This window comes from Zalophus californianus, chromosome 5 (assembly GCF_009762305.2).
Source record: "Zalophus californianus isolate mZalCal1 chromosome 5, mZalCal1.pri.v2, whole genome shotgun sequence".
Classification (NCBI taxonomy): domain Eukaryota; kingdom Metazoa; phylum Chordata; class Mammalia; order Carnivora; family Otariidae; genus Zalophus; species Zalophus californianus.
Genome location: NC_045599.1, coordinates 148313868 through 148339050, shown reverse-complemented (window position 1 = coordinate 148339050; position 25183 = coordinate 148313868). Strand labels below are relative to the sequence as shown.

Sequence of the window (25183 nt, the reverse complement as noted above, 5' to 3'; positions counted from 1 at the left end):
ATCTGGGTCAGGAATACAACTGAATGGACCTAAATCCTTGACCACACCACTTAATAGAGGTATGACTTTAGGCAAGTTATTCAGCTTCTCTGGGCCTCAGTTTCTTCTTGGTAAAATGAAGTAATGATAGTAACTACTATCCATGATTATGGTGAGGATTAAGTGAATTCTGTATATAAAGCCTTTAGAACAGTACTCAGCACAGAGTAAACAATCTATCTTCATATCAGCACCACCTTGTATCATCATGTCCTGACCATGATCATCACCATCATCCGTCACCATCACCACCATCACCATCACACCATCAATGTCATCACCATCGCACCATCAGTGTCATCACCATCACACCATCAGTGTCATCACCATCGCACCATCAATGTCATCACCATCACACCATCAGTGTCATCACCATCACACCATCAGTGTCATCACCATCACTATCGTTACCATCATTGTCTTATCACCATCACTATCATCAGATGGTTTTACAGTTGACATTTACCAAACCTTCTAGAAGAGACCATTGATGTGTTATTTAAACAGTTTCACACCTAAGAAAAAGATGTAATGTTTCTGAACTCAGCCTTATGAAGCTAACATTACCTTGATACCAGAAAGGAACCAGGCAGCACAGAATCAAAGAAACCCCATCAGAGCTCTCCTGTAAAACTGGGTGAGAAAGATGGCAAACAAATTCAGCAGATGAGTTACTGTGTCCCTCTTCAGTCACAAGAGTGCCAGGAGGCCTCCATTCCTCTGAGGTGTTGACTGTTTCATACTCCCCTCCCCCCTCACTGCCTGGCTAAGCAGGAGGCTCTGAGATTATGTGTTAGGGAGATGTGAGACTGGTGGCTTCTGACCAGAGACTGAGGCCTGGAGGGCTGTCTGAAAGCAGGATATTCTAGATAGGGGAGGTAAGGACATATGGTGCTTACCTCCACTGCACTGTAAGCAGCTCAAAACAGGTATGACATCTTACTTGTCTGTGTCATTACATACGGCCTAGCATGGGGCTAGATGTATTTGGTGTATATACACCTTTCTAGCAGAGACTTAGTGTTACTCATAAAATGTGAACAAATGTCATTATCTGGCTAGGCATTTGAAAGCACTGGGAATCACTCTAGCAGATAACTCAGTGCCCAGTGCATCACTGAGTCAGGCTCACGTTTGGGTTTGAAGTCAGGCTTTTGTTGACCTTGCTTGATGTGTAAATCATCTCGTAAGAGAGGAGGCATTTGAGAGTGTGCGCTGAGTGGAACCTTCCCATCATGACTGCCTCAGGCACTGGTTATCTGCTTTGTTTCTGTCACTGTGGACTCACAGCTGTGCACCTGTGTTGCTGAGTTGCATCTGAGCCTTCTGTGCATCCGTATTCAGTGTTGCTGCTCTGTTCTCTTTGCCAGTTCTTCTGTCTCCTCAGTGTCTCTGGCCAACCTCATTGGTAGAAGGTTCTGTTGCAGTCTGAGAGACCCCTAACCTCTCCTTGGATGTCTCGTTTGAATTTCAACTTTGATTATTCACTGTGGTTCAGCTCTTTTAATACCCCTGAACACTTCTATCCTTGGATTAAATGAGGTTTTAAGAGGTTTTGAACTTTTTAATGATTTAAAGGATGTCTCCGGGCACCTGGGTGTCTCCGTCGGTTAGGCCTCTGACTCTTGGTTTTGGCTCGGGTCATGATCTCGGGGACATGAGATCGAGCCCTGCATTGGGCTCTGCGCTCAGTGGGGAGTCTGCTTGAGATTCTCTCTCTCTCAAAAATGAATAAATAAATCTTTAAAAAACTAAAAAATATAAAGGATGTCTCAGAGAGGCATGTGATTCTTATAAATGCTTTCATCTACCTGCAGCCTGTCAGTGGCAGAATTGTAACTTAATTTTTCATGTGATCATAGGAAGAAGCTTGCATGTTCATTAGCTTGGGCAAGAATGTGAAGGCCATGGTCCCTGAAATCTTTGGGGAACATCAGAAACATTTAGCTGCATGATTGCTGAAAAAAGTTGCATCCGGTTGGGTTGTACTTGGGAGCGCAAGGACTCGCTGTTTCCTAAGTGAGCAGGAGTTAGGATGGGCCGGGAGGTCCTCAAGGGCATCGGATGAGGCTGCTCCTCTGGAGAAGAGGCCAGGCCCAGCCATCAAAGTACTAGTTGTGTAAGAGAGTCAGAGAAAAGATGGTTTTGCTTTCACAAGGACCTGCTGCTTGTAGGGCAATTTGGATAAATCAGCAAGATGATCAGACACAGTTGCGGATACACTTTTCTCTGGACGTATATTTGGTTTTAGCTCCATTTTCATTTCTCAAAAGGTGAGTGAGGAATGAAGTCCTCATTATGCTAAGCCCAAAGTGTTACTGATGGCTTTCCAGAATAATGGAAACTGCCCCCACACTAACCTGTTCCTTTTCATTCCCCTGGTAGAACGTCCATTCTCGGGATCTCCTTCGGAGCTGCGTTTCTCTTGCTCGCCTTCATCCTCTTCACCTGCTTTGCTGGACAGCTTTTGGTAGGTACTTCAAATGTGGAACTTCTTTGAAAACTGTGCTCATTGAATGAAAACTGATTGCTTGCTTGAAACAGGGGAGCTTGTTGGCTTGCCATCTCAGGCATTTACAGATCCCAGTAAAGCAGCCTGCATGCTTTATGTCTGTGGCTCAGAATATCAACTGAGGCAGCTCGTGCACAGCCAAGACACTAATTTGAAGATTATTTGAAGTGTTGGCTGTCACGCCATAAAACTATATTCATGTTTATTTATTTCTGTCACCACTTTGTATCCTCTCTGACTTTTCAGGGTATTTATAGCAGTAAACACTAGTATAATAGGAGGCTTTTTCTGTACAGGGGAATTAAAATTTAAACCAAATATGTCTTTTATATCCACTGTCAAGATAGAAAATTTTGGAACGTATGAAAATAGCAAATGTAAAAATATATTTTTTTTAGTGTTTTAATTTAAACCAATCATCGCAAGCTGTTACAGTTCAAGTGCTAGTTCAGGATGTAAGAATCAAATCTAAGTGTATTCTTGAGTCCAAAGTAAGTGGCTCCATGAGCACATCATAGGAAAGCCAACAATGAGATAAAAGTCCAAAAAGATAGTGTTTTATCTTGTGTGGAAACAACAGAGGCCACTCTGAGCCAATTTCCAAGCATCGGGTACATTCTAGTCTGATGTGTAGAAATCTTTGAGCCACAGAGTGTTAAGATTTCAGAGTATGTCTCTGCCTCTCAACAGTGGACACTCTATACCTACATCTCTGCCGTATACCTTTGCAAACTGATGGGGGTTTGTTTGCTAGGTCATAGTGCAGATGTTTCAAATCGGATTGGAAACTCTTCCCAAAGTGGCACTATGGTTTCGGATTTCCTGAAATGCACACGTGGCTTCTCAAATTTCTTTAAAGTCCCCTGAAAACTATAGGTTGTAAATATTGCCCCATGGGAATCCTTGTCAAGTTTCTAAAATGCTTACCTAACAAAGAAGTCTGGTTTTCCATGTTCACATTTTCCTTCGTTGGAAAAGCACACAGGCTCCCGCCCACCCTCTGTTTTCCCTGCCCCCAGAAGGCTTCTGCAGCCCATTTCTCGGGGTTTCAGAACAGGAACTATCCCTCGTGGTCCTGCTGGAAATCCAAGACTTGTTCTGCTTACAGCAGCTTCTATCACTGTGCCTAAATGGCCCCGTTTCTCATTTGCTGTTCCAAGACTCCAGTCTTCAGGGTGGGGGAACATAGTGTATTTTTAAGGTTTCAAGCTGACTTTTTCTTTCCACTAATTTGCCATCGAAAAGAAACAGAGAACGTGGGGGCTGGAAAAAGAATCTCCAGAGCAACTTTAAACTGTCTTTGAGAGAATGCTTTTGCTCTTATGTAATGTCTCTCCTTTCGGCCTGGGTATAATCCAACCAACAGCTTATGGCTCCTTGTCTCTCCCGGGCCCACCCTGTGGTGCTTCAGGGCCGTTGGGATTCCACACCCACAGGCCTGGTTTCTCCTTCCTAGGGGCTTCCTAAGACCCTGACACCCACACACCAGATGCAAGGGAATCCGTAACTCTGTGTTGTCTTAAAGGGAACGTTTCAGTGCTGGGAATGAATGGGTGCCTGCCTCCTCCTCGAAAGAAGCCTGGTTTGGCCAAAGTGGTCAGGAAGCCTAGGCTTGAAGACGTCTTTCTGAACTTGAATTAGTAGGATCAGTGAATGAGTCTCCCCCCGCACTGCCACTAGTGACCGGCTGTAATCCTTGGTCGAGAGGTAATCCTGGTAAAATTCAAGAAGGGATTCTTCTCATTCTCGTCAGAGGTTCTCTGCACTGTTTAAGGGATTCTGTAAGGATTTTTTTCTAACCATCAATATCAAACAAATGAAGGCAAGGCCAATGTCAAAAGGCTTCCAGTGTGCTTTCTATTCTACCTTCCAAATTCAGTGAAAAGTGCTCTGTGTCACAGATAATCCTAGTGGTCATGGAGAGCTAGCATGACGTCCTAACTGTACATCCCCTGGCCTCCTGGAAACCTACCAATTATAGGAAGTGTTCCTATGATTTCATTTATTTTTGGATTAAATACTGAGTTTCTGAAAGTGTATTTAGTATCTCAGAAATACTACTCTCTCTCATATCCTCCCATTAACATGTATTAGCTTAAATGCCAGCGGCAACGTTGATGCTCATAGTACTGGCACTAAATTCTCCCGATGAAGAATTCAAGTAAAATACTTTGATAGAGGAGGTTGAGAAGAGGTAAGCCTGATGGAGATTTTTCCTCCAAGAGCTTTACCTTTGTCCCCCCCGGGGACCTGCCTGCCATTGACTTGTCATTACTGTAGAGCTGGGTTTGATTAAAAAAAAAAAAAAAAAGTAGAGACCCATTAAAAGGGGCAAAAACTAAGAGTGATCATGAAATGCAGGGTTTTTTTGTGTTTTTTTTTTCCTTTTGCTAGAAAAATCAGAGACTTGTTCAGTGTGAGAAAAAAGTCAGGGAACATATTTGTTACCACATTTCCTGCAATGAGAAGCCAGGAGCAAACCTCTGTCTGCTCTCCGCTCCTGCCCCCGCCCCCCGCCCTGGCGGCTCCCCAGTAGCGCCCCCCCCCAACCCCCGCTTCATGTGCCCACTTCACCGTGTGGGTGGGCCCTGCAACTGCTTGCCTCCTAGAAACTTTCTCAGAAACCCACCAGTCCCTGCAACGGGCCCTTCCTCGAGCACCGTGCGGCTTAGGATCCGTACCGTAGAATTTAGCACTTGATTATATAACAACTGATTTGACTCCCCCACCTTTTTTTTTTTTTTTTTTTTTTTTTGGTTGAGTGTGACTGTTGTTTCCCCTTACATCGCCTGGGTTTTCTGAGAATTGTTTCCCGCACTGGCTTTCTGTCCCCCAGTGCAGCCAGCAGAATGCTGCCCACAGACATGCCTTCTCACATGCACTATGATTCCTTGACTCTGATCGGCTTCGACTTGTCTCCACGGTTGGAAATAATCTCCTGGCCTTGCCCAACCAACTCTGCAGAGCCCACCTTTGTCACACCCACGTCCCTCGTGCCTACTGGTCGGGCTTCCTGTTTTGTGCTATTATCTGTGATCTTTTCGATGGGAAGGGCTCGAGCGAGTTCGCTGCGGCCCTGTTTTGTTCATTGTAGTACTTCAGGCACTTGAGATACAAGATAAATATTGAATCTCAGTAAGCTTGAAGGAATGTTGGGTTGCACCCAAAGGCAGCCTTCTGGCCCTGCTGCGCAGAAAACGTCTCGTTCTCCTCCACTCCCAGGGGGACTTTTTCTGAGCGTGTGGCTCTGAATTCAGCCCCAGTCGCCAATCCCTGCTGCCAAGGCTGCCAGGCCCCTGCCCAGCTGGCATCCTGGCCTGTCCCCATCCTCCCTTGTCAGGTGTCTGCAGGCACCGCCACCTCAGCCCCTTCCCAAGGTTAGCATTTCAGGATGGCAGACCTTGAGAGCCAACAGGAAACTCAGAGATGACCTTGTCCGGCCCCGCATTTTGTGGGCGAGAGGTGCCCAACTCTGGAAGCGCTATGTGCTTCAGCCAGTATCCACTTCCAATCATTTAGAGGAAAAGTTTTGGAAGGTGCCAGACTATGTCTGGAGAGTCACCAGCAGGTGAGTGCCCAGCACTAGGCAGGGATGTCCACATTCATGGTCATGGGCACGAGGGGCACAGAGCCTGCCTTGCGGTCATAGCTAAGCATCCACTGGTCAAAATCACACTGGAAAGTCAAGACCACCTCACAGAGAACCTCATTCATATTTCCCTCTGGTCTAGTTTCCTGATACACATTATTCAGCTGTTGGTCCAGCTTATTTAAAACTGGATTCTGGGGAAAGTACAGCTTCATCGTAAAAGACATTTGGTAAGATGGGGAGGGGGTGGGGAAAGTTAATTTACGAGTGAATTTAGACTCTATAAACTATTCTAGTAAGAAATACCTCTCATAATAATACTTTGCAAAATGTTCTCACATAAATGAGACTCCTTCAAATATGAAAATCTATTATTTTACTTGACAAAACAATCCAGTTTATCTAACTAGAAACTAAAATGTAGAATAAGAGATTCAAGTTTACATTTTCATTACAGTCAGCAATGAAAGTAATAATCCGTGTCGTAATATTAGTAATAATAAATACACAATTACTGCCAGACTTAACACCAAATCTGGCTGTGGGCTGAGTGGACTTACATCTCTGTAACAAATACAAGAGAGTGGCTCTAACCAAAAATACCACCAAGAACACCAACCCCCAATGCGTCTTTTAGAACAAGGATGCCAGATAACAGTAAATGAAAATGCTAGCACGCTCAGAAGAGATTTTTCTCTCAATGTGGTTGCCTCGTGCTTTGTGTAGCAGAGATTCTGTGAAGCCCGCCCACCGACCCTGTTCCTGACAGAGATGAAAGCACACACATCAAGTCCGTCCTGTGGAAAGAAAGTAGGTCACACACTGGCTCGTAGAAAAGCTTTCTGCTCCACAGGAGTGTTTTTCCCTTGAAGTCTATTTTCTCCAGTGTCAATATAATTCTGCCAGCTTTCTTTCATACTTTCCCACTGTCCTTTCCTTCCTTCTTTTTATTCAGCTTTTCCTTGTCAGTATGTGGGTGTTAGGTGTGTCTCTGGTAAACAACATCCAGTTGCATGTTACTTCCTCTGATCTAGCAATCTCTCTCTTTTACCGGACAAGTATAACACATTTGCATGTATTATAATTACTACCACAGTCTTACTGTGCTTTTTCTTTAATCCATCATGTGTCTTCTTTGTTTCTACTTATTTTTCCTCCTCTCCTGTGTTCTCTTGGATCCATGGAATTTATTTATTCTCCTTTATTCCTTCTAGTGTCTTGGAAGTTTTATATCCTAGTATTTTCTTTTTACTGATTAACTTAAAATGTGTAATGTACACAAGACTAACAGAACTCAGTAATATCTCCATCTTGTTGTTGAAGAATACCATACTCTAAATCTGATCATTCCATCTTCCATTCCATTATCGAATATGGAAGATGGACTAAGATGATCAGATACTTGAAATTGGAAACTCAGTAGTTATGCTGAAGGAAGTAAGATGAGAGCTGGGTAGGTAACCTATAAAACAGCACAGAAAGACAGAGTGTTGGTTAAATTTTTCTAAGTTGGAACTGCTCATGTTATTCATTGTCATCATCATTCTTGTTGTATATCAATGTCTCACCTCTCTTCCTGAATATCATTCCTTCCCCCAGGACTCAGTCTCCATATTCCCAAAGGATTGTTCCTTTTCTCATCTTTTCAGTAAGAGCCTGTGCATAATGTACTCAGCTTTGTATTTTAAAAATGGTCTGTTTTTTCTTCATTGAGTTTGTGATCATTTTTCTAATATTGCGAAAACACGAGTCCATAATTTCCAAGGAGAAATCCATAGTCTAATTCCTGTTTCTTGGTAGCTAATATGTCTTCTTTCTGGTGGTTTTGTAGATTTGCTCTTTGTCAGTCGTGGGCCATAGACTCCTTGTGTTGAGGTACAGGTTTGCTTTCATTTTCCTGTTTGGGAGTCAGGATGTCACATCAACCACGGAGCTCAGGTTTTGCTCCAGGTTCGCAAAGCTGCTGCTCCATAGCTCCTTGTATTTTGCTTGTTTCCTGGTCCTTCTGTTCTCTTTTTCTCAAACTTTCATTACAAGTGTCTGGAATCTTCATTGCACCTTCTGTGCCTCAAGATTCCTTTCATGTTTTTCATCCCTGTCTTTCTGTGCTGTTCTATGGGCTATTTCCTCAGAGCTCTCCTACCCTCTTCAGCACAACTACCGAGTTACTCAATAGCTACATTTTCATCTTTTGAGAGTCTTTGTGGATCGTTTTTAAAATGCATCTGTTATTTTCTCTTAAGGGCTCTTTCATTATGTACTCTAATCCATCTTTGATTATTTTAATGTTATTTTACCCACTGTTTCAGATTGATAATGATACCTGAACATCCTGTGGTGCTAATTCTACTTTCTGTTGTGTCTGTTGATTCTTTCTCTTACCACCCATTGTCCTATATAGTTCATAATTTCTTTTTTATTTTGAGGTCATGTTCAGTGGGAATTATCCTCCAACAACTAGCAGGAACTCCAAGGACTTTCTCTGGTCTTTACCCAGTTAAAAACTCCTCAACTTGAAGTTCCTTTTATGAAGCATATAACATAATTTCAAATCCATCGCCCATATTTAGAGTTAGAATTTATCATTGGAAGTTTGTTGATACTTCCTGAACTAGTGCATGAAGTTTTTCTTGACTTCACATGGAGGAAATCGTCTTCTGAGGCTTCTGGGATTTTTTTGTTTGTTCTTTTTGTTGTTGTTGTTGAAGTATAATTAATGTACAGTGTTGTGTTAGTTTTAGGTGTCCTCTATAATGATTCAACAATTCTATACATTACTCAGTGCTCATATGATCCAGTAATTCCACTATTGAGTATTTACCCAAAGTAAATGAAAACACTAATTTGAAAAGAGATAGGCACCCCTGAGGCTTCTGGTTTTATTCAGGGATCTTGGTCTCAGCTGTCCACCCTTTGCAAGCCCAAGGCGACATCTTCTTTCCTCCTGTGAGCATCCCAAGCCCACCCCTTAGGTGTCACAGCTTGTGTCCAGTTCCAGAACATTCCCAGGCCAACCCCACGGCCTCAGTCCCTCGGTGAACTCCTTCTTTGTTTCTGGCTGCTGGAAATTTCTCTTTGAAGAATAAGTGGCTGATACCCATTAAGATAAGATCATTAAGATAAAGAACATGTTGAGTAAGCCTCTGTTGAGTCCCTACTCTTTGCTCAACACTGTGCTGCTGTAGGAATACAAAGAGGGGTGTGATGTAGTCACCATCCTCAGCCAGCTCCCCGTGTGGCCAGAGACAAGCACATCATCAAAGATAACACGATGTGGACAGGCTGTGAGTGCCGCACAGTGGATGGACGCCTGAGGAATGTGGTTCACTCAGGGCCTATGAAAGAAACATGTTGATTTTGTAAATATGATTGATTGAAATAAAGAAGCCTTTCTGTAGGAAATTCAAGTACAATTAAAGAATCAATAGTACACATGACAGTCTCTGTGGCACTAAATGTTAACAAGTAAATATTGCTGCAGCTGGTTGCTACCATTCAAAAAGACAGTCCTTGGGGAATTGAAATGCCAAAGTAGATGTTCCTTTAGGCAGTTACATAAAAATGCACGTTTATATGATAAACTTCACCATTTTTTCAGGCAAGATTTTAAGATGAGCTTTGTTTTTCTAATAATAAAAATTTGCTACTTCCCGTCATATTTATGGCTTTTCTAAATGTTTTTCATTTTATTAAACTTCACTTAATAGCAACATCTACTTCTTTTCAGGTAACTGATTTTATTTTTTAAAAGTACTGGGGCTCCTGGGTGACTCAGTCAGTTCTTAAGTGTCTGACTCTTGATTTCAGCTGAGGTCATAATCTTGGGGTTGTGAGATGAAGCCCCACATTGGGCTTCACACTGTGTATGGAACCTGTTAAAGATTCTCTCTCTCTCTCTCTCCCTCTGCTCCTCCCCCCACCCACGTGCACGTGCATGTGCACGCTCTCTAAAAAAATAATGAATAACAAAAATAAAAGGACACTAATGAAGTTGTTAATGCAATCTGCTGCTACAATTATTACATTAAATTAGGAGGAATTTTAGAGTGAAAGATTACCCATTGTTTCTAGTGCAAGAGGTTCAAAGTGGGGGGAGGGAAGGAAGGAAGAAAGGAGAGTAGAGAGGGGAAGAGATATTTTTTTCCTCTTGTTGTTTTTCTTTTAGCCCAAACACAGTATATGAATATTTTATTTTTCTGAGAAGAATCTTCTGCCTGTACTGAATGAAGAATGTTGACATTCATCCACACCCTTGCTGGCAAACTGCACTGGCCATTGTCCCCAGCACCAAGCCCCTGATAGCATGTGCATATAAATTTATATTCTTTCTCCTTTTACATCTACCACTGCAGTTAGTACGAGTTCCACATCTGTCAGTGGTTGCGTGTGGCATCGACAGCCGTGGCATTTCTGGAAGGCCCACAGTGAGCTCACTGTGAGTAGGAGGCCAGCATGCCTACAGTGAGACCCATTGATGGTCAAGAAAGGGAGGACACAGATTTGACTGGAATGATGCCAGTCACTAAACCAAAGATCACATAGAGGAACAAACCTGGCTCTCATTTTCATCTGAAGAGCACCTTCTGAATAAATGCCCAGATATTCTAGGAGATGTTTCATTAGGGTGGTGCAAATTTTGATAAACTTATTTTTCCAACAGAGACTTTACTCAAATACTCAACCCAAAGTAGAATAAACTGAGCTAAATTATCAGATCAGGATCCAAGCAGTGCTTTTTACTCAGAGCCGCAGTAGAATCAACGGTCTCCTTTTCCTTAATCAGATCCTTCTGCTTTGAGACTGATGTGTCTTCTCTCCTCAGCTCCCGTGAACGTCTTCGCCTCCCCCCTCCTCCTCTCTCTGCACTGTGTCTCAGGGCACATGCTCCTGTCACCCGCTGTTTCCTTGTCCTTGTCGCCAGCCATGCTTACTGATTCTCACGTTTGGGACAGTTCTCTTCATGTGGCCTCTACGTGGTGACAGGAATGAAGAGAGAAGGCAGGCTGCCTGGAGGAAACACTGTAGTGAAAAGGAGAGGAAATGAGGTTTTGTTTTTTTTTTTTCATACTGGTATGAAGCAAGAGAATTTTAGTCCCTAAAATGTCTCTGAGAAGTATTATGTTTTCTTCATAAATGTAACAAGAAGAGCTAAGGCTTCTATGTCCCGCCCTTGGTGCCTGATGTAGCTCATTTAATCTCTTAGAAGACCAAGAAGCCTGGCATTATTACGCCCTTTTTAGAGATGAGGAAGCTGAGACCAGGAAGGATAGTTACCCCACAGAAAGTCTCTCAGCTGTAGGGGGTTTGATCCTGGGCTCCTGGGCTGGTTCTTACTGTCCTAACCACCTCTCATCCTGTGTTGTAGGATCTCATGTAGGGACGCCTGGGTGGCTCAGTCAGTTAAGCATCACGACTCTAGGTTTCGACTCAGGTCATGATCTCAGGGTTCTGGGATTGAGTCCCGTGTTGGACTCCACACTCAGCACGGAGTCTGCTTGGGTTTCTCTCTCTCTCTCTCTGTCTCTGCCCCTCCCCCCGCTTGAGCTCTCAATCTCCCTCTAAATGGATGAATGAAATCTTTAAAAAAAAGAATCTGATTTAATCACTGTATTAGCGTTTGACATACTGCAATGCTTCCATTAAGACTAAAGCTGACATAGGGCGCCTGGGTGGCTCAGATGGTTAAGCATCTGCCTTCGGCTCAGGTCATGATCCCAGGGTCCTGGGATCGAGTTCCGCATCGGACTCCTTGCTCCTTGGGAGCCTGCTTCTCCCTCTGTCTCTCTCTCTCTCTGTCTCTCTCTCTGTCTCTCATGAATAAATAAATAAATAATATTTTTTAAAAAAGACGAAAGTTGACATATAAATCAAAACCTCAATGAGATACCACCTCACATCAGTCAGAATGGCTAAAACTAACAAGTCAGGAAACGACAGATGCTGGCGGGGATGTGGAGAAAGGGGAACCCTCCTACACTGTTGGTGGGAATGCCAGCTGGTGCAACCCCTCTGGAAAACAGTGTGGAGGTTCCTCAAACAGTTGAAAATAGAGCTACCATATGACCCAGCAATTGACAACTGGGTATTTACCCCAAAGATACAAATGTATCTGAAGGGGCACCCGCACCCCAATGTTTATAGCAGCAATGTCCACAATAATCAAACTACGGAAAGAGCCTTAAATGTCCATCAACAGATGAATGGATAAAGAAGATGTGTTATGTGTGTATATATATATATATATGCATATATATATATATATACACACAATGGAATATTATGCAGCCATCAAAATATGAAATCTTGCCTTTTGCAGCGATGAGGATTGAACTAGAGGGTGTTATGCTGAGCAAAATAAGTCAGTCAGAGAAAGACAAGTATCATATGATCTCACTGATATGAGGAATTTGAGAGACAAGATAGAGGATCATAGGGGAAGGGAGGGAAAAATGAAACAAGATGAGACCAGAGAGCTAGACAAACCATAGAGACCCTTAATCTCAGGAAACAAACCGAGGGTTGCTGAGTGGTGGGGGGTGGGAGGGACGGGGTGGCTGCGTGACAGACATTGGGGAGGGTACGTGCCATGGTGAGCGCTGTGAATTGTGCAAGACTGATGACTCACAGACCTGTGCCCCTGAAACAAATAATACATTATATGTTTAAAAAAAAAAAGACTAAAGCTGACATGTTTTTAAGAATCAAGCAGAAAGATGATGTGAAAGAGGGAGAGAAATAAAGGTGCTGTTTGTTCGCGGGAGGATTCGCTGTTTGGGTTTTATGGATGTCACACCTGTCTTACTGTCATATTAACTTAGTACAAATCAGAAAAGTACAGGATGTTGGCCTTGTCTTAAAATTTTTGAAATCAGCCTTTTTTGTGTTTGTTTGTTTCCAAGACACATAGCCATAGGGCCATAGCCCCTTTCACATGAAGGTGAAAGTGTAGGTTCCTAGAGAAGCCTTCCGTACCCGCTTGCCTTGTCAGGTGACCTCTGTGAACACGCACGGTAGCGCCTGGCACAGGCCGTGTGTCACCCACCCCCCAGAACTCTCCCCAGCTCTGTTCCCCCGCCACCTGGACGAAGGTCTGCATCACAGTGGCCCTCCCCGGAAGGGCGGCCCTCAGGATGAAGTGAGCTCATCCCCTGAAATCCCGCAGAACAGCGTCTGGTCCACAGAAAATGCTGAGGGAACGTTGCCATCCTGTCAATACCTCAGTTCCATCTCGTATCCAAAGAGCTTCTCCAACACCCATGCTCGTGGCCATATTACTAGCAAGAGCCACAAGCCAGAAGCCACACAGTGTCCATCCACAGATGAATGACTTCATTCATTCATGACCTGAGCCTGGGTGGCTCAGTCGCTTATGCGTCTGCCTTCGGCTCAGGTCATGATCCCAGGGTCCTGGGATCGAGTCCCACATCGGGCTCCCTGCTCAGTGGGGAGCCTGCTTCTTCCCCCCTCCCTCTGTTCTCCCCCTGCGTTGGTGCTCTCTGTCTCTCTCTCCTTCTCTCAAATGAATAAATAAAAAATCTTTTTAAAAAAATAAAGAGGGAGAATGTCCTGTTTTGCGTTTTTAACACAATTAAAAATTTGGAAAAGAGCCTCTCCAAACGGAAAGAAGCCCCCACAGGGCAGGATGAGGTAAAGCCATCAGCAGAACACACGCCCGACAGCAGGGGGTGTTGTCTGTGGAGGTACGGGCATCAGTCTGCTTTGGGGTCCACTTGTATTCTTAGGATGAGCTACCTGCCCATCTGTTTTCTGCCTGGATTGGGCTGAGTGATGATAATTGCTTTAGCATTGCTGTGATCTGAGACCCAACACATCCCCCAACATGGTATAATTAACTGACACATTTTTCCTTTACCAGAGATTTTTTTTAAAAAAACAATTTCAGGTCTATTTAAAAGGACATACAGGCACGTTCTACATTTATCATAGAAATTTAACTAATTTGTTCTTTATTTGTAACAATGATGCCAACATAATTTTAATAAGGTTTATGACCTGGTCTGGGCCTCGGGGGGCGGGGCGGGGGCAGAGCCTGCTCCTTTTCTCTGTGAAGAATACTGAGGTCTCTGGTCATTTTAAACATCACGAAGAAACTCAAGAGAATACGTAAACCAGCAATGCATTTCCTTTTCTGTCTCCTCCCAGCAATGCAGCAAGAAGGCCTCGGTCTCTCTCCTGTGGCTGTTGAAGTCGTCCGGCATCATTGCGGACCGGCCCTGGCCGCGGGTCTCCCTCACCGTCCTCACCACAGCCATCATTCTGACCATGGCCGTGTTCAACATGGTGAGTCAGGGCTCCCGCCAGCACGGCCCTCTTGGCTTCCGGTGCTGGACTCAGTGGGATCTTTCCAACCTTGACCGTAGCTCCGAGGTGACACCAGTTATGGCCTATTCAAATCACCCTCCACCTGCTGCACCAGCAGCTTCCCACCTCCCTGCTGGCTATGGAGACATTAATGACATTAAATGTCAGCAGGGTAATCATCAAAGATCACAGAACCATCTAGATACAGGGAGTGCAGTGGGAGAGGCGTCCTGCTCTGGGGTCTAAAAGGCCCAATCTCAAACGTTAGCTGCCCGCTTTTCCAGCTGTGCGATTTTCGAGGGTGTTCATTAAACGTCCACGGACTCCATGTCCACTTCTGGGTCCAGGAGCGAATGATGGAGAAAGAATTCTTGAAACATTTCTGGTGCAAAAAGGTGCCTTTGCTATAGCACAGGGACGGGACCTGTGGGCAGGAGTAGCTACACCAGGGTTGTGAGGAGTGACCGATTCTAGACCTTGTAGTTAGTGGGGCTTAGGGATAGTGTAAATCCTAAGGAATTTGGAAGCAAGGCTTCCAGGACCTTGAGGGGCTAGCTGCTTGCTAAAGCAAGGTTATTTACTACTGTCTAGTAAAACCATAGTTGCGAGACTCTTCAGATGTGGATCTGTGGGCCATATGCTTGGACGGGAATTGCTAACATATATCTTGCGGGGGGTGTTTATGGTTATCAGAGGGAAGTCAGACTAACCAGAGCAAAGCTATAGTGGAAAACATGAAAGAAATTCCTGGAGGGAGCTGTAAGAGTCTTACAGTCTCCTGCCTGGAGACTCCGAGCCCCGGCAAAGTCTGGTCTTTGTTCCGTCCACTCCCTTCTCGCTACCACGCTTAGGACAGAACCAGGTCGTTTGTGAATATTTAACCAGCGGTCTCTCTTACTATATCGGTGGGACCATTACAGGTATACCTTCAAAACAGACGTGCAGCTAATCCACGCACATTTCAATGCATCCCTATTATTCTGACATTATCACCATCAACCATAAGGCATGAAGATACTTCATATTTTGGATGTTTTACAGGTTGTTGGAACTACAGAGTATCATGTACAGTCCTTGCCTCCCAGAAGCAGAAAATCAAGTTGAGGAGGTAGAAATTAAATAATAAAGACATAGTTTTTGCCAATTAGCTTTCCTTTGGCACAAAAAGATCTTTTGGGCATAAATATGTGCCTGGTGAATTGCCAGATGCTAGAACCCAAAGCCTGGTCCCTGCCTCCGGGAGTTCACAGGGAAGTGCAGGAGACTGGCAGCTGGATGAACCCATCGTGAGTCTCGGAGCCAGAGCCAGAGACGTATGGAGAGGCGGCCCGGAAGCAGCACATGGCCGGCGGCACTGGGTTCTGGAGGACGGGTAGAAAGAGTTCAGCAGAGTGGGAGCAGAGGTGAAGAGGAGGGGAGACCTGGGGCATCTGGGACTCGACTGAGGGCGGACGTTGGTACTAAGAAGGAGTGAAGGGGCTAGGCTGAAGGGGCCCTCGGATGCTTTCTTGGCGTCTGCCCTACCTTTACTCCGTAGAGCGTGCCGTTCCTTCTGATACACGTGGCGACTCAGGTAAAGCTGACACCAACGGGAAGCAAGCGATGGGATGGCCTCTTCATCTGCTTCACTCCGCCTAGAAATCCATCTTAAGTAGTCCTGGGACGGGGGTGCCCTTGGCCTGCTAAAACCAGGATTCATCATCTAATGTTGTAGAGACCGAACCTACTACATGGAAAACAGATCTGATTGCATTTCATAGAGAATATTTGGGGTGAATGAGGGCCGGTCACTGTCTGTAAATGGTTGAGGAGCTGAGCATTTAGGAGAAGATTTTATATATATATAAACTGTTTCCTTTGGAGAAAAAATTACATCTTCAGGAGCAGAAATACATCTCCCAAAATTGTTTTCCTTTCTCACAAAGAATGGAGTTTGTTGCCAACTAAGGTAGAGAAGGCTGTGGGACACACATTGGAAGTATGATGGATGACCCTCAAGAGAGAAATGAAGTAAGGCTTTGTTCCACGTTCTGAGCCATCTCCTGCAGCAGGAGCTGTGAGCAAGGAGGAAGCCGGATGACCTTTTTCTGTCCATCATTTGTACTGATATCTGGTGCCGTGAAATTAGTGGGTCTCTTCCATGCAGATGCTGCTGTCATATTTATGATTTCAAAGAAACATCATAAAATGGTATGAAAGCCGACATTAGGTAAAGAAAGGAAGTCATCTTCCCTGCTTGTAAATCCTTCTTATGATTTCTTTTTAAACACAGAAGGGGAAGGATTTTTCACCAAGGTGCGGTCTTTGCCCACATCTGAAGATTTATAGAGGAATGCCCTCCAGCTACTCGGACCCCTGTCCCCTAAGTTACAATTATGGGAGACAGACACAGGGTCCCATGTCATGGGCCACACTGATGCAGCATTCAGAGGCTGAGCACCAATGGTGCTGTGCAGGGGAAGTGGGCCCCCAGGGTCACCCACTCACGCTCGGGCAAGAAGACCCCTTCCGCTGGGACACGGCTGTCCTCCAGTCTTTACCTGGGCACCATTAAGTGCTCTCAGTGTGATTTCTTTGCCTTTTTTCCTAACTCTGCTTCAACCCCCATCCTGGAGAGGTTTCTGTTTAATTTAACATAGCTTTTTTTTTTTTCCAAGATTTTATTTGTTAATTCATGAGAGACTGAGAGAGAGAGGAAAGAGAAGCAGAGGGAGAAGCAGACTCCCCGCGGAGCAGGGAGCCCGATGCAGGACTCGATCCCGGGACCCTGGGATCATGACCTGAGCCGAAGGCAGACGCTTAATCGACTGAGCCACCCAGGCGCCCTCAGCATAGCTTTTTGAATTTGTTCAGTGCTTCCTTTGGGAACACAATTTCTAGACTGACTGAGCCCCTCTCCCAAGTTGTGGTTTTGCTATTTTTTAGCATTCGTTCGCCCAGTGAAGGCTGATCCAGACCTTGGACTCACATTTTAAAGGAGGAGCAGCTCTTCTGTGTGTGTGTGCTGGGGGAGAGCTGCTTGCTTTGCTCAAGTCACTGGGAAGAAAATTTAATTTTCTCTTCAAAAAACGTTTCCTTTGGAAGTCATAGCCTCACTCAGGTCCTTTTGCAAAGCTCTTGTGAGTTTTAAGTGTTCTGTTTGGGATAAAGCGGTAATGCTTTCCTTTTCTTCCTTTTTTTCTGTTTTTAATGTTTCTTAGTTTTCTCCTGGGTAAAATATGCATAACGTAAGATTTATCGTTCTAACCATCTTGCAGTGTGCAGCTGAGTAGCACTGAGTACATTCACACTGTTGTGCACCCACTAACTGCCCACCGCCTGCTCCCCCAGCACCTAGTAACCTGCATTCTCCCTCCCGGGCGTTTGCCTGGTCTAGACCCCTCCTGGACCCGGGATTGCACGATGATCATGTTCTTGGGTCTGACTTCCGTCACAGAGCGTGTTCTCCATGTTCTTGTTTTCCCTGATGCACATTCCCTCCCCGAGAGGGGAGCCCCTCGGGGCACCCTGAATTTTTCCAGCCTCAGGCAGGCAGCCCTCACGAATGTTTCTCTAGTATCAGTGGCCGTCACCGTCTTGACCTCAGAAGGGGGAGCCGTGTGGGCAGCGCCGTGAGGGCTGGAGCTGCCTGCCATCACCCTCTGCCCTTGGCTGTGTGCGGGGCCCTTCCACAGGGGGTCTCTGCATGCATTGTCAGTGGCTCATATTGAGTCCAGCCCCGAGATCCCATAGCCTTTACGAGAGAGCCAGTATCTTGATGAGAGCTAACCATCTTCGTCCCCTCACGGTTACATTTCTTTTAAATTAGGACCGCTTTCCAGCAGTCCTTACTCAGAGCATTCACCTTCCCAACTTCTTATCCCTCACGATCCTGAACTGCCAAGCACTCACGAATAATACACACAAATGCTCACACCCATTACTGCATTTGGCCGACACAATTTCTTATAATCAGAAAGCCCACAGACCCAGTTAATGTTTGAAGCGAGGTGATGAAGACGCTGCAAAAAAAAAAAAAAGATTAAAAATTTAAAAAAAAAATCTGAAGGCTCTGATTTCTTGGTAGAGAGTTGAATGTCTGTGTGCGAGGTGTTGTCAGCCTCAGACCTAATTCTAACCAAACCCTCTGCCCTGTGCTTTGTACATTTTTAATTTAATATTTAACAGAGGTGTTTCTGTTTCCTTTAATATCGGTCGTGTAGGTCTAGAAATTCACTAGAAGCATGGAGCACAACAACCAATAGTTATCTGCTTATTTAATAGAAATTCTCAAAGCTTCAAACAGGAGAAGATGAAGCTATCGGCATTGGAAATACAGACACCGGATTGCCCACATAATCCTGCTTACCGTGCAGAAGGAACGTAGCCATTAATAACTTAGCGCCAACCTGCTAACTCTTTAATCTCCTGTGCACTAAGTCATTGAAAAAACATTTTCTTTGCAGTTTTTCCTGAGTGACCCAGAGGAAACAATTCCTCCAACTGCCAATACATCCAACACAAGTCTTTCCGCCTCCAGTAATCAGGCAGCGATTCTGCGGGCACAAAATCTGTTTTTCCTCCCGGTAAGAACATTTCGCTCGTTATTATTGCTTTTGTTGTTTTCCTGTGAGCTGTCCTCGCATTCCATGTGACAGCCTCCAGGTTCTGATCTGCTCTTGACTTCACTGTTTCCTCTTTGGTGTCGATACCTGAGTAAGCCTGGACCAGCTACAAACTGCCAGCCTTCAATCAGAGCAGCCCTGCCTGGCTGGCAGACACCAGTGAGACACGTGCACACATCCAGTGTCATGGTCATGCTCTCCCATATGTCTCTTGCTTTGCTTCTCGTACTGCTACATTTTATACCTTGTATCTCAGCATCTGACGTTCGATTGTAGGTCACTGACGTTCTGGATTCGTTGCGTAGAGGTTTTGCTCATTGTCCCAGGGGATGAGTGTTGGATTTCCTGACTGATGATGGGGGGACCACATCGAGGATTTCGGTCTTTCCTTTGGCTGCAAACACTGCCCACTGATAATATCCTGCAGTCATCCTTGCCCACCGACCCATTTTAACCAATGTCCAGAAGGACCGAGATTGAAATTTCAAACTTTGCTAACATGTCAGTCTTTTAAGTGAAAAGGGTTAACTCCCTTTTGCTTATTTACTATTATTATTTACTATTTAGTAACTTCCTTTCATGAATCATTTGTGCAGAAAAAAAGCTCTGATACTCTCCTTTCCTGCATAATCCTCTAGAGTAGCTTAGATTATTCCCATCCAGTTTCTGTGTCATATAGTCTGTTCTGAGAGTGCTAAAGGAACCATTTTGGGGATTGAAACTGGTAATTTGGTATGTATACTTTAAAAATTCCTTACCGGCTTTTTAAACTCCATTAGCTACGGTGATAAAGGAGATTTCCTTCCTCGTTCTTCTTTCACTGATTTGTTCCCTTGCTATTTGGCTTTGATCCTTTTCCCCATCTGTCTTCAGTTTCCCGGGAAGCTCCCAGCTCTGTGTGCAGAGTAGGGGTGTCTGGTATGTTTTTGAGGCTTCTGAGGGAAGTGGACCAAGGTCCCTAATGATGTCCCCGTGGGCACGGGAAGGGAAGCTGGCATAAGCTTCATCCCTTGTCCTGGGGGGTCCTGGCGCTCATTTAGGCATTATCGTAAACCCGCGTGCGTGTCAGACAGCATCTTTTTTGTTTCAGTGATGTGAAAAGTGAGAGCCAGGATGCATGTTAAGGGTTTATTGTCTGTGACCTCACTGTGGGCAATTTGGAGCCGCCTTCTGTAGAGAAAGGAACTGTGGTCCAGCCCTTTGTCCTTGAATGCAGGGCACTGGCTCGCACGGGGGTGCACAGGCCCGCGGAGGGAGAGAGCATCCCAGGGAGTGTTCACAAGGCACTTTCAGGGGTTTACAGTGAATATGCACTCTCATAAGAAAGGAAAGGATAGCTGGCAAAGCATTTTTTAAAAATCTCTCCATCCAGTTTTTTCGGATGGAACAGCCCACTGTGCTCGGCCTCAGTAAAAGCTGTAAGTTCATCCCTCTGAATCTCATTGAGGTAAGTCCGTATGACATCTTATTTTTAAAAGAAGCAAATCATTAGAAACCCAAGATGGGGAAAAGTAACATTTATTCAATCCTAAAAGATGCTGAAAAAATACACAATAGACTCTTTAAAATCTAGGTCGGACTTCATCCACAAGCCACTATTTGTCCCAATAAGAAGTCCTCAGGGAGAGGATTATGATGAGCTTTGCCAAGGAAGCCCCACATGCCCCAGCACTGTCTGCACAGAAACTGCATTATTAATGTGCTGGAAACATCCTGGCTTCCCCCTTCATTGACCCAAGGGAACATCAGGAAAGCCATTTGTGGATGTCCACAACTGACCCCATCGTACGTGGTATCTGAGGCTGACAAGGTGGTGGGCTATAAAGTGATAGAACTCTTCTTGTGGTAATCTGTAATAGCCACCAGAGAGCATAAAAATAGACATACTTTTTACCCCACAATACTCATTTCAGAAATTAATCTTGCAGGTGCAAACACTTAGCTACAACGGTGTTCATCCAAGCGTTTATGTAACATCGAGAACAAACAAGAAAGTAAAAGGAAACCAACAACCTAAAAACTAGAATACATTTGATTGTTTAAATAAGTTCTGCCCACAAACAACGAATCATGGAACACTACATCGGAAACTAAAGATGTAATGTATGGTGGTTAACATAAGAATAACTTTTTTAAAAAAGAGGAAAAAATAAATAAATAAATAAATTCTGCTATTTAGTTATAGCCAGCCATTACAAAAGATGTTGTGGCAAAATCTTTAATGGCATAGAAATATATATTCACAATCAATTGTTAATTGAGACGCATCACTTAAAAACATTCCAAAATATGTCCCCAGTTTTCTAAAATACTAATGCCAGTAATAAGTAGCACACCAAAAAAAAAAAAAAAAAAGGCTGGAAAGATATACCCAAAATAATCAATAGTTGCTCAAGTTGGTTGTTGGAGATTATAGGAGACCCTTATTTTTATATGTGTCCTTTGTATATTCCCTAATTTTTTTTAAAGATTATATTTGAGAGAGAGAGAACGCACACACAGGACCAGGGGCAGGGCAGAGGGAGACCCACGGCTCGGGGCTCAATGCCGGGCTCAACCTGGGGCTCAGTCCCAGGACCCCAAGATCATGAACTGAGGCGAAGGCAGAGGCTTCACCGGCTGAGCCACCCAGGCGTCCCTGTATATTCCCTAATATGCCCTGTATTTCCTTGATTTCTGCCACGTCGGCAGTTCCTATCATTTCATCTGAAAACCTGCCCTGTGAGTTTGCTCTTCCTGGAATTCCCGTTTTCCTGGGGAGGGCACTGAGGCCAAAAGAAACTTAAGGAAATTACCCAGGGTAATAGTGGTTGTTCCTTTGCCATTAAAACGCAAGTTGATTTCATCGATCAGCTGTATCAGACGTGTTAATAATCATATTAACTAATGTTAACTTCGTTAACTTAAGATTAATATTAACAACTATTTAGTAATTAAAATAATATTAAAATTACAAGTGTTAATAAATAATGCAACCATTAACTAATATATCAACTATATCAAAATTATATAGAAATAGGTCAGCAGTCATTACACCCTAATAGAAGTCAGTCCGGGAGCCTGCCGCCGAAACTCTTGCCCACCCGAGCCCTTCCTGGCAGGTGCCTTATCACTGAGAACAGCTGATCTTCACAACCCCTGGCCTGGCCTTCTCAGCTCTCCCCCCTCATTCACACATCCCTCTGTCGCTGTCTGCAGGCTGCCCCCTACCTTTAATCAGTTCCCAAACCACCTTGTGCACGGCCTCCAAGTGTTCCAGAAAGGCTATTTAATAAAGAACGGACTAAATGCTACTTCCCATTAATGTATATATTCTAATCAATATTCCTGAAATATGAAAACTTTTTAAAAGCCTAAGAATGGATTTTAAAAAGTGAAACCATGGGCATGTTTGCATAGGTATTGGCACCTCTTTGGTATGACAGGTGTTAAAGAAAAGCTTTACAGTCCTATCCGCAACCCCCACCATGCATACGTTCATACACACAGTGGTTCCTGATTCTGCTCCTTCCATTAGGCTGACCTTGTTGATAATGTTCATTCTATGGTTTTCAGCATGATTTTAGTAGCAGCATCCTGTTGGAACTGAGAGTCTCCCCCACTCCCCCCGCCGGCTCCCAGGGCAATTTCATGGCTTTTAAGGAGCTGTTCTAGAATACTCTTGATTACTGACTGAAAGACCGCTAGGTTGTAAACCAGGGCCTCTCAGACTCTTCATGAGGAAGGCCCTGTTTTCATTTTGTTTTTTTGTTTTTTTTTAATTTCCAGTCTGTCTTGGAATGATACTTTAGAAAAATATAATAGTGAGTTAGCAGAAAAATGAACTAAAAAAAGATGTGAGAAGTAGAAGCCTGTATCTTACTCAATCCAGTAGGCACGAGCCTCCCTGCCAGGCAGCTGGGCACGTTCCCTGCCCTGAGGGGACCTCCCCAGGCCCTCTGCAGAGCTGCCTGGTCCGCATCCAGTGGCTGTCCCCAGGCCTGGTGCACATCCTGCCATGAGCCCTCACGCCTGCCCTCTGAGGGTAACAGTGGCCGCACTCCGTGGAAATAAGGACTGGCTTCAGAGCCTGCGCGTCCTCCCTGGCCTCCTGCGCCGGGGGAGACTGCGCCGTTGCTCCCACCTGCTCCCACGAGTGTCCCAGCCTGAGCAGCCCCGTCCGCACACATCTCTTCCCTCTTTTCCTCCTCTTGTTCTCTGTTGTAGGGGGAGTGGTGTCAGCATCGGGGAGAACTCACATCGGGAAGGTAATTTGGGCCAGAGAAAGGATGCTTAGAACCCTCAGGGCCCTGTAAAATGCAGCCACCGGGGGCAAAGCATCACCTCCTAAAGGGTGACCCAGTTGCCGTGTGATCAGGGACAACCGCTGGTCTTCCTGGGGAAGCTGACATGCCGGGTCCAGGTCCCCGAGAGTACAACATCTGGGCTGACACCAAGCACCCCTCTCACGGAGAAGGAAGTGCTTGGTGTGACCAGGGCAGCTCACCCCTCGCCTTCCTTTCTTCCCCAGGAACAGGATGGATGAGCTAATATCACTAGCGTTCCAGAGAGCTGACTCTGGATGGCCTTAGCCAGGGAAATAAAAGAGCTCGAGTGGTAAGAATAAGCAGCTCATACATGGCTTATTCCACATAATGACACGAAAATTGAGTGCCTTACAAACTGGGCTCCTTTATAAAGGCACGTTTATCAAACATCGTCGGATCTATGCTTTATTAAAATGATTAGACTTTATTGAGAGCTGCTTCCCTTCTAGGAAAGCAGATAGCTAACCTTGGTCCACAAAAACAGAGGGGTAGAGCAGATAAAGCGTTCGTGCGACTGGCGACCTTTCATTCAGCAAGTCACTCCTGGCTGGCAGGGCTCTGGGCTCCAAGCTCTGCTCACTCTGTTCAGTGACTTAAAAGGAGGACGTTCTTCCCCTCGTGTTATAGCTAAAGACACCGTGTCACACAGCCGGGTTAGGTCAGTGGCCCAAAGTAACCCCGCGAATGAGTGAGCCAAGGAAGGTTGCCTCAGGGCTCTCCCTTCTCAACGATGTCCATTATGGTAAATAGTGAGAAACACGCATCCTCGTGCAGGAGCAGCGTGGCTTCCTGGGGCCACACAGGATGGAATGTGCTTTCTTCCTCACACCTGGTTCTTTCCATTTCCTTGGGTTCCCGTCCGCTTCCGGGGAATTCGTGACTCACCCTGGCCAAAGCTTTTAGTTTGTTAAATCCTTCCTGCTTTAGACCCACTGTTTCTCTTTTAATAAAACACCTGGGCTTTCTTGTGCTTTTAACCCCTGCGATGATTTATATCCTCTTAATAAATAAAGAATTGCAAGGCCGAAAGAGATTCTATGTACTACAACTTTTAAAATCTCTAAAGGTGTACAGAGTCCTATTGTTTTCATTTTCCAGAAGCAAATGATGAGCAGCCAGTTCATAAGCAGCCTGAGTGAACTTGGTGGTGATCCCCAATTTTAATGCTTACTCCAGCATTTCTCAGAGGAGATCCTGAGTAATTCATCTGATCTGTTTCCCTGTTCCAGTACTTTATCTACAGCTGCATTCTGGGACTGATTTCCTGCTCGGTGTTCCTGAGGGTGAACTACGAGTTGAAGATGTTGATCATGATGGTGGCATTGGTGGGCTACAACACCATCCTTCTGCACACTCACGCCCACGTCCTAGACGACTACAGCCAGGTCTTATTCGAGAGGTAACCCGCGTCCCTTTCCTTCTCCTTGGTTCTTTTGCGGGACGTTGATAACGTGAGTGTGCGTTGAGTAAATGTCGATGAGCAATATCCTTGTCATCGGCAATCACTGCACGTGGGTTTCTTTAAAACAATGGTGCAGGAAGCTGGTGTGTGTCTTCGTTATAGATTTTATGTAGAATCGGTATCATCATATACATGTAGGGGATAGGAAGTGGTTTAGAGAGGGGATTTGTGTTCCCCTCTGGACTGTAATGATAAGTATAACCTAGGGTTTCTCTTCCTCAGTATTGTTAATACTTCAGACTGAATAAGTTTCCCTTGCGTTGGGCAGTGAGGGGACCGTCCTGGGCATTACACGATTCTTAGCAGATCCCTGGCCCCTACCCACTAGACGCCAGACACAACTACCCA

General features: G+C 44.9%; 1 protein-coding gene across 1 annotated transcript in view; it reads left to right on the top strand.

Moving 5' to 3' along the window:
- The window catches only part of ADCY2 (adenylate cyclase 2), a 401408-nt gene that overhangs the window by 326906 nt on the left and 49319 nt on the right, over nt 1-25183 (top strand). The window contains exons 15-18 of the mRNA XM_027607059.2: nt 2425-2509; nt 14304-14441; nt 18908-19027; nt 24603-24772. Of these exons, the coding sequence (XP_027462860.1) occupies nt 2425-2509; nt 14304-14441; nt 18908-19027; nt 24603-24772 (513 nt within the window). The remainder of the gene's footprint in view (nt 1-2424; nt 2510-14303; nt 14442-18907; nt 19028-24602; nt 24773-25183) is intronic.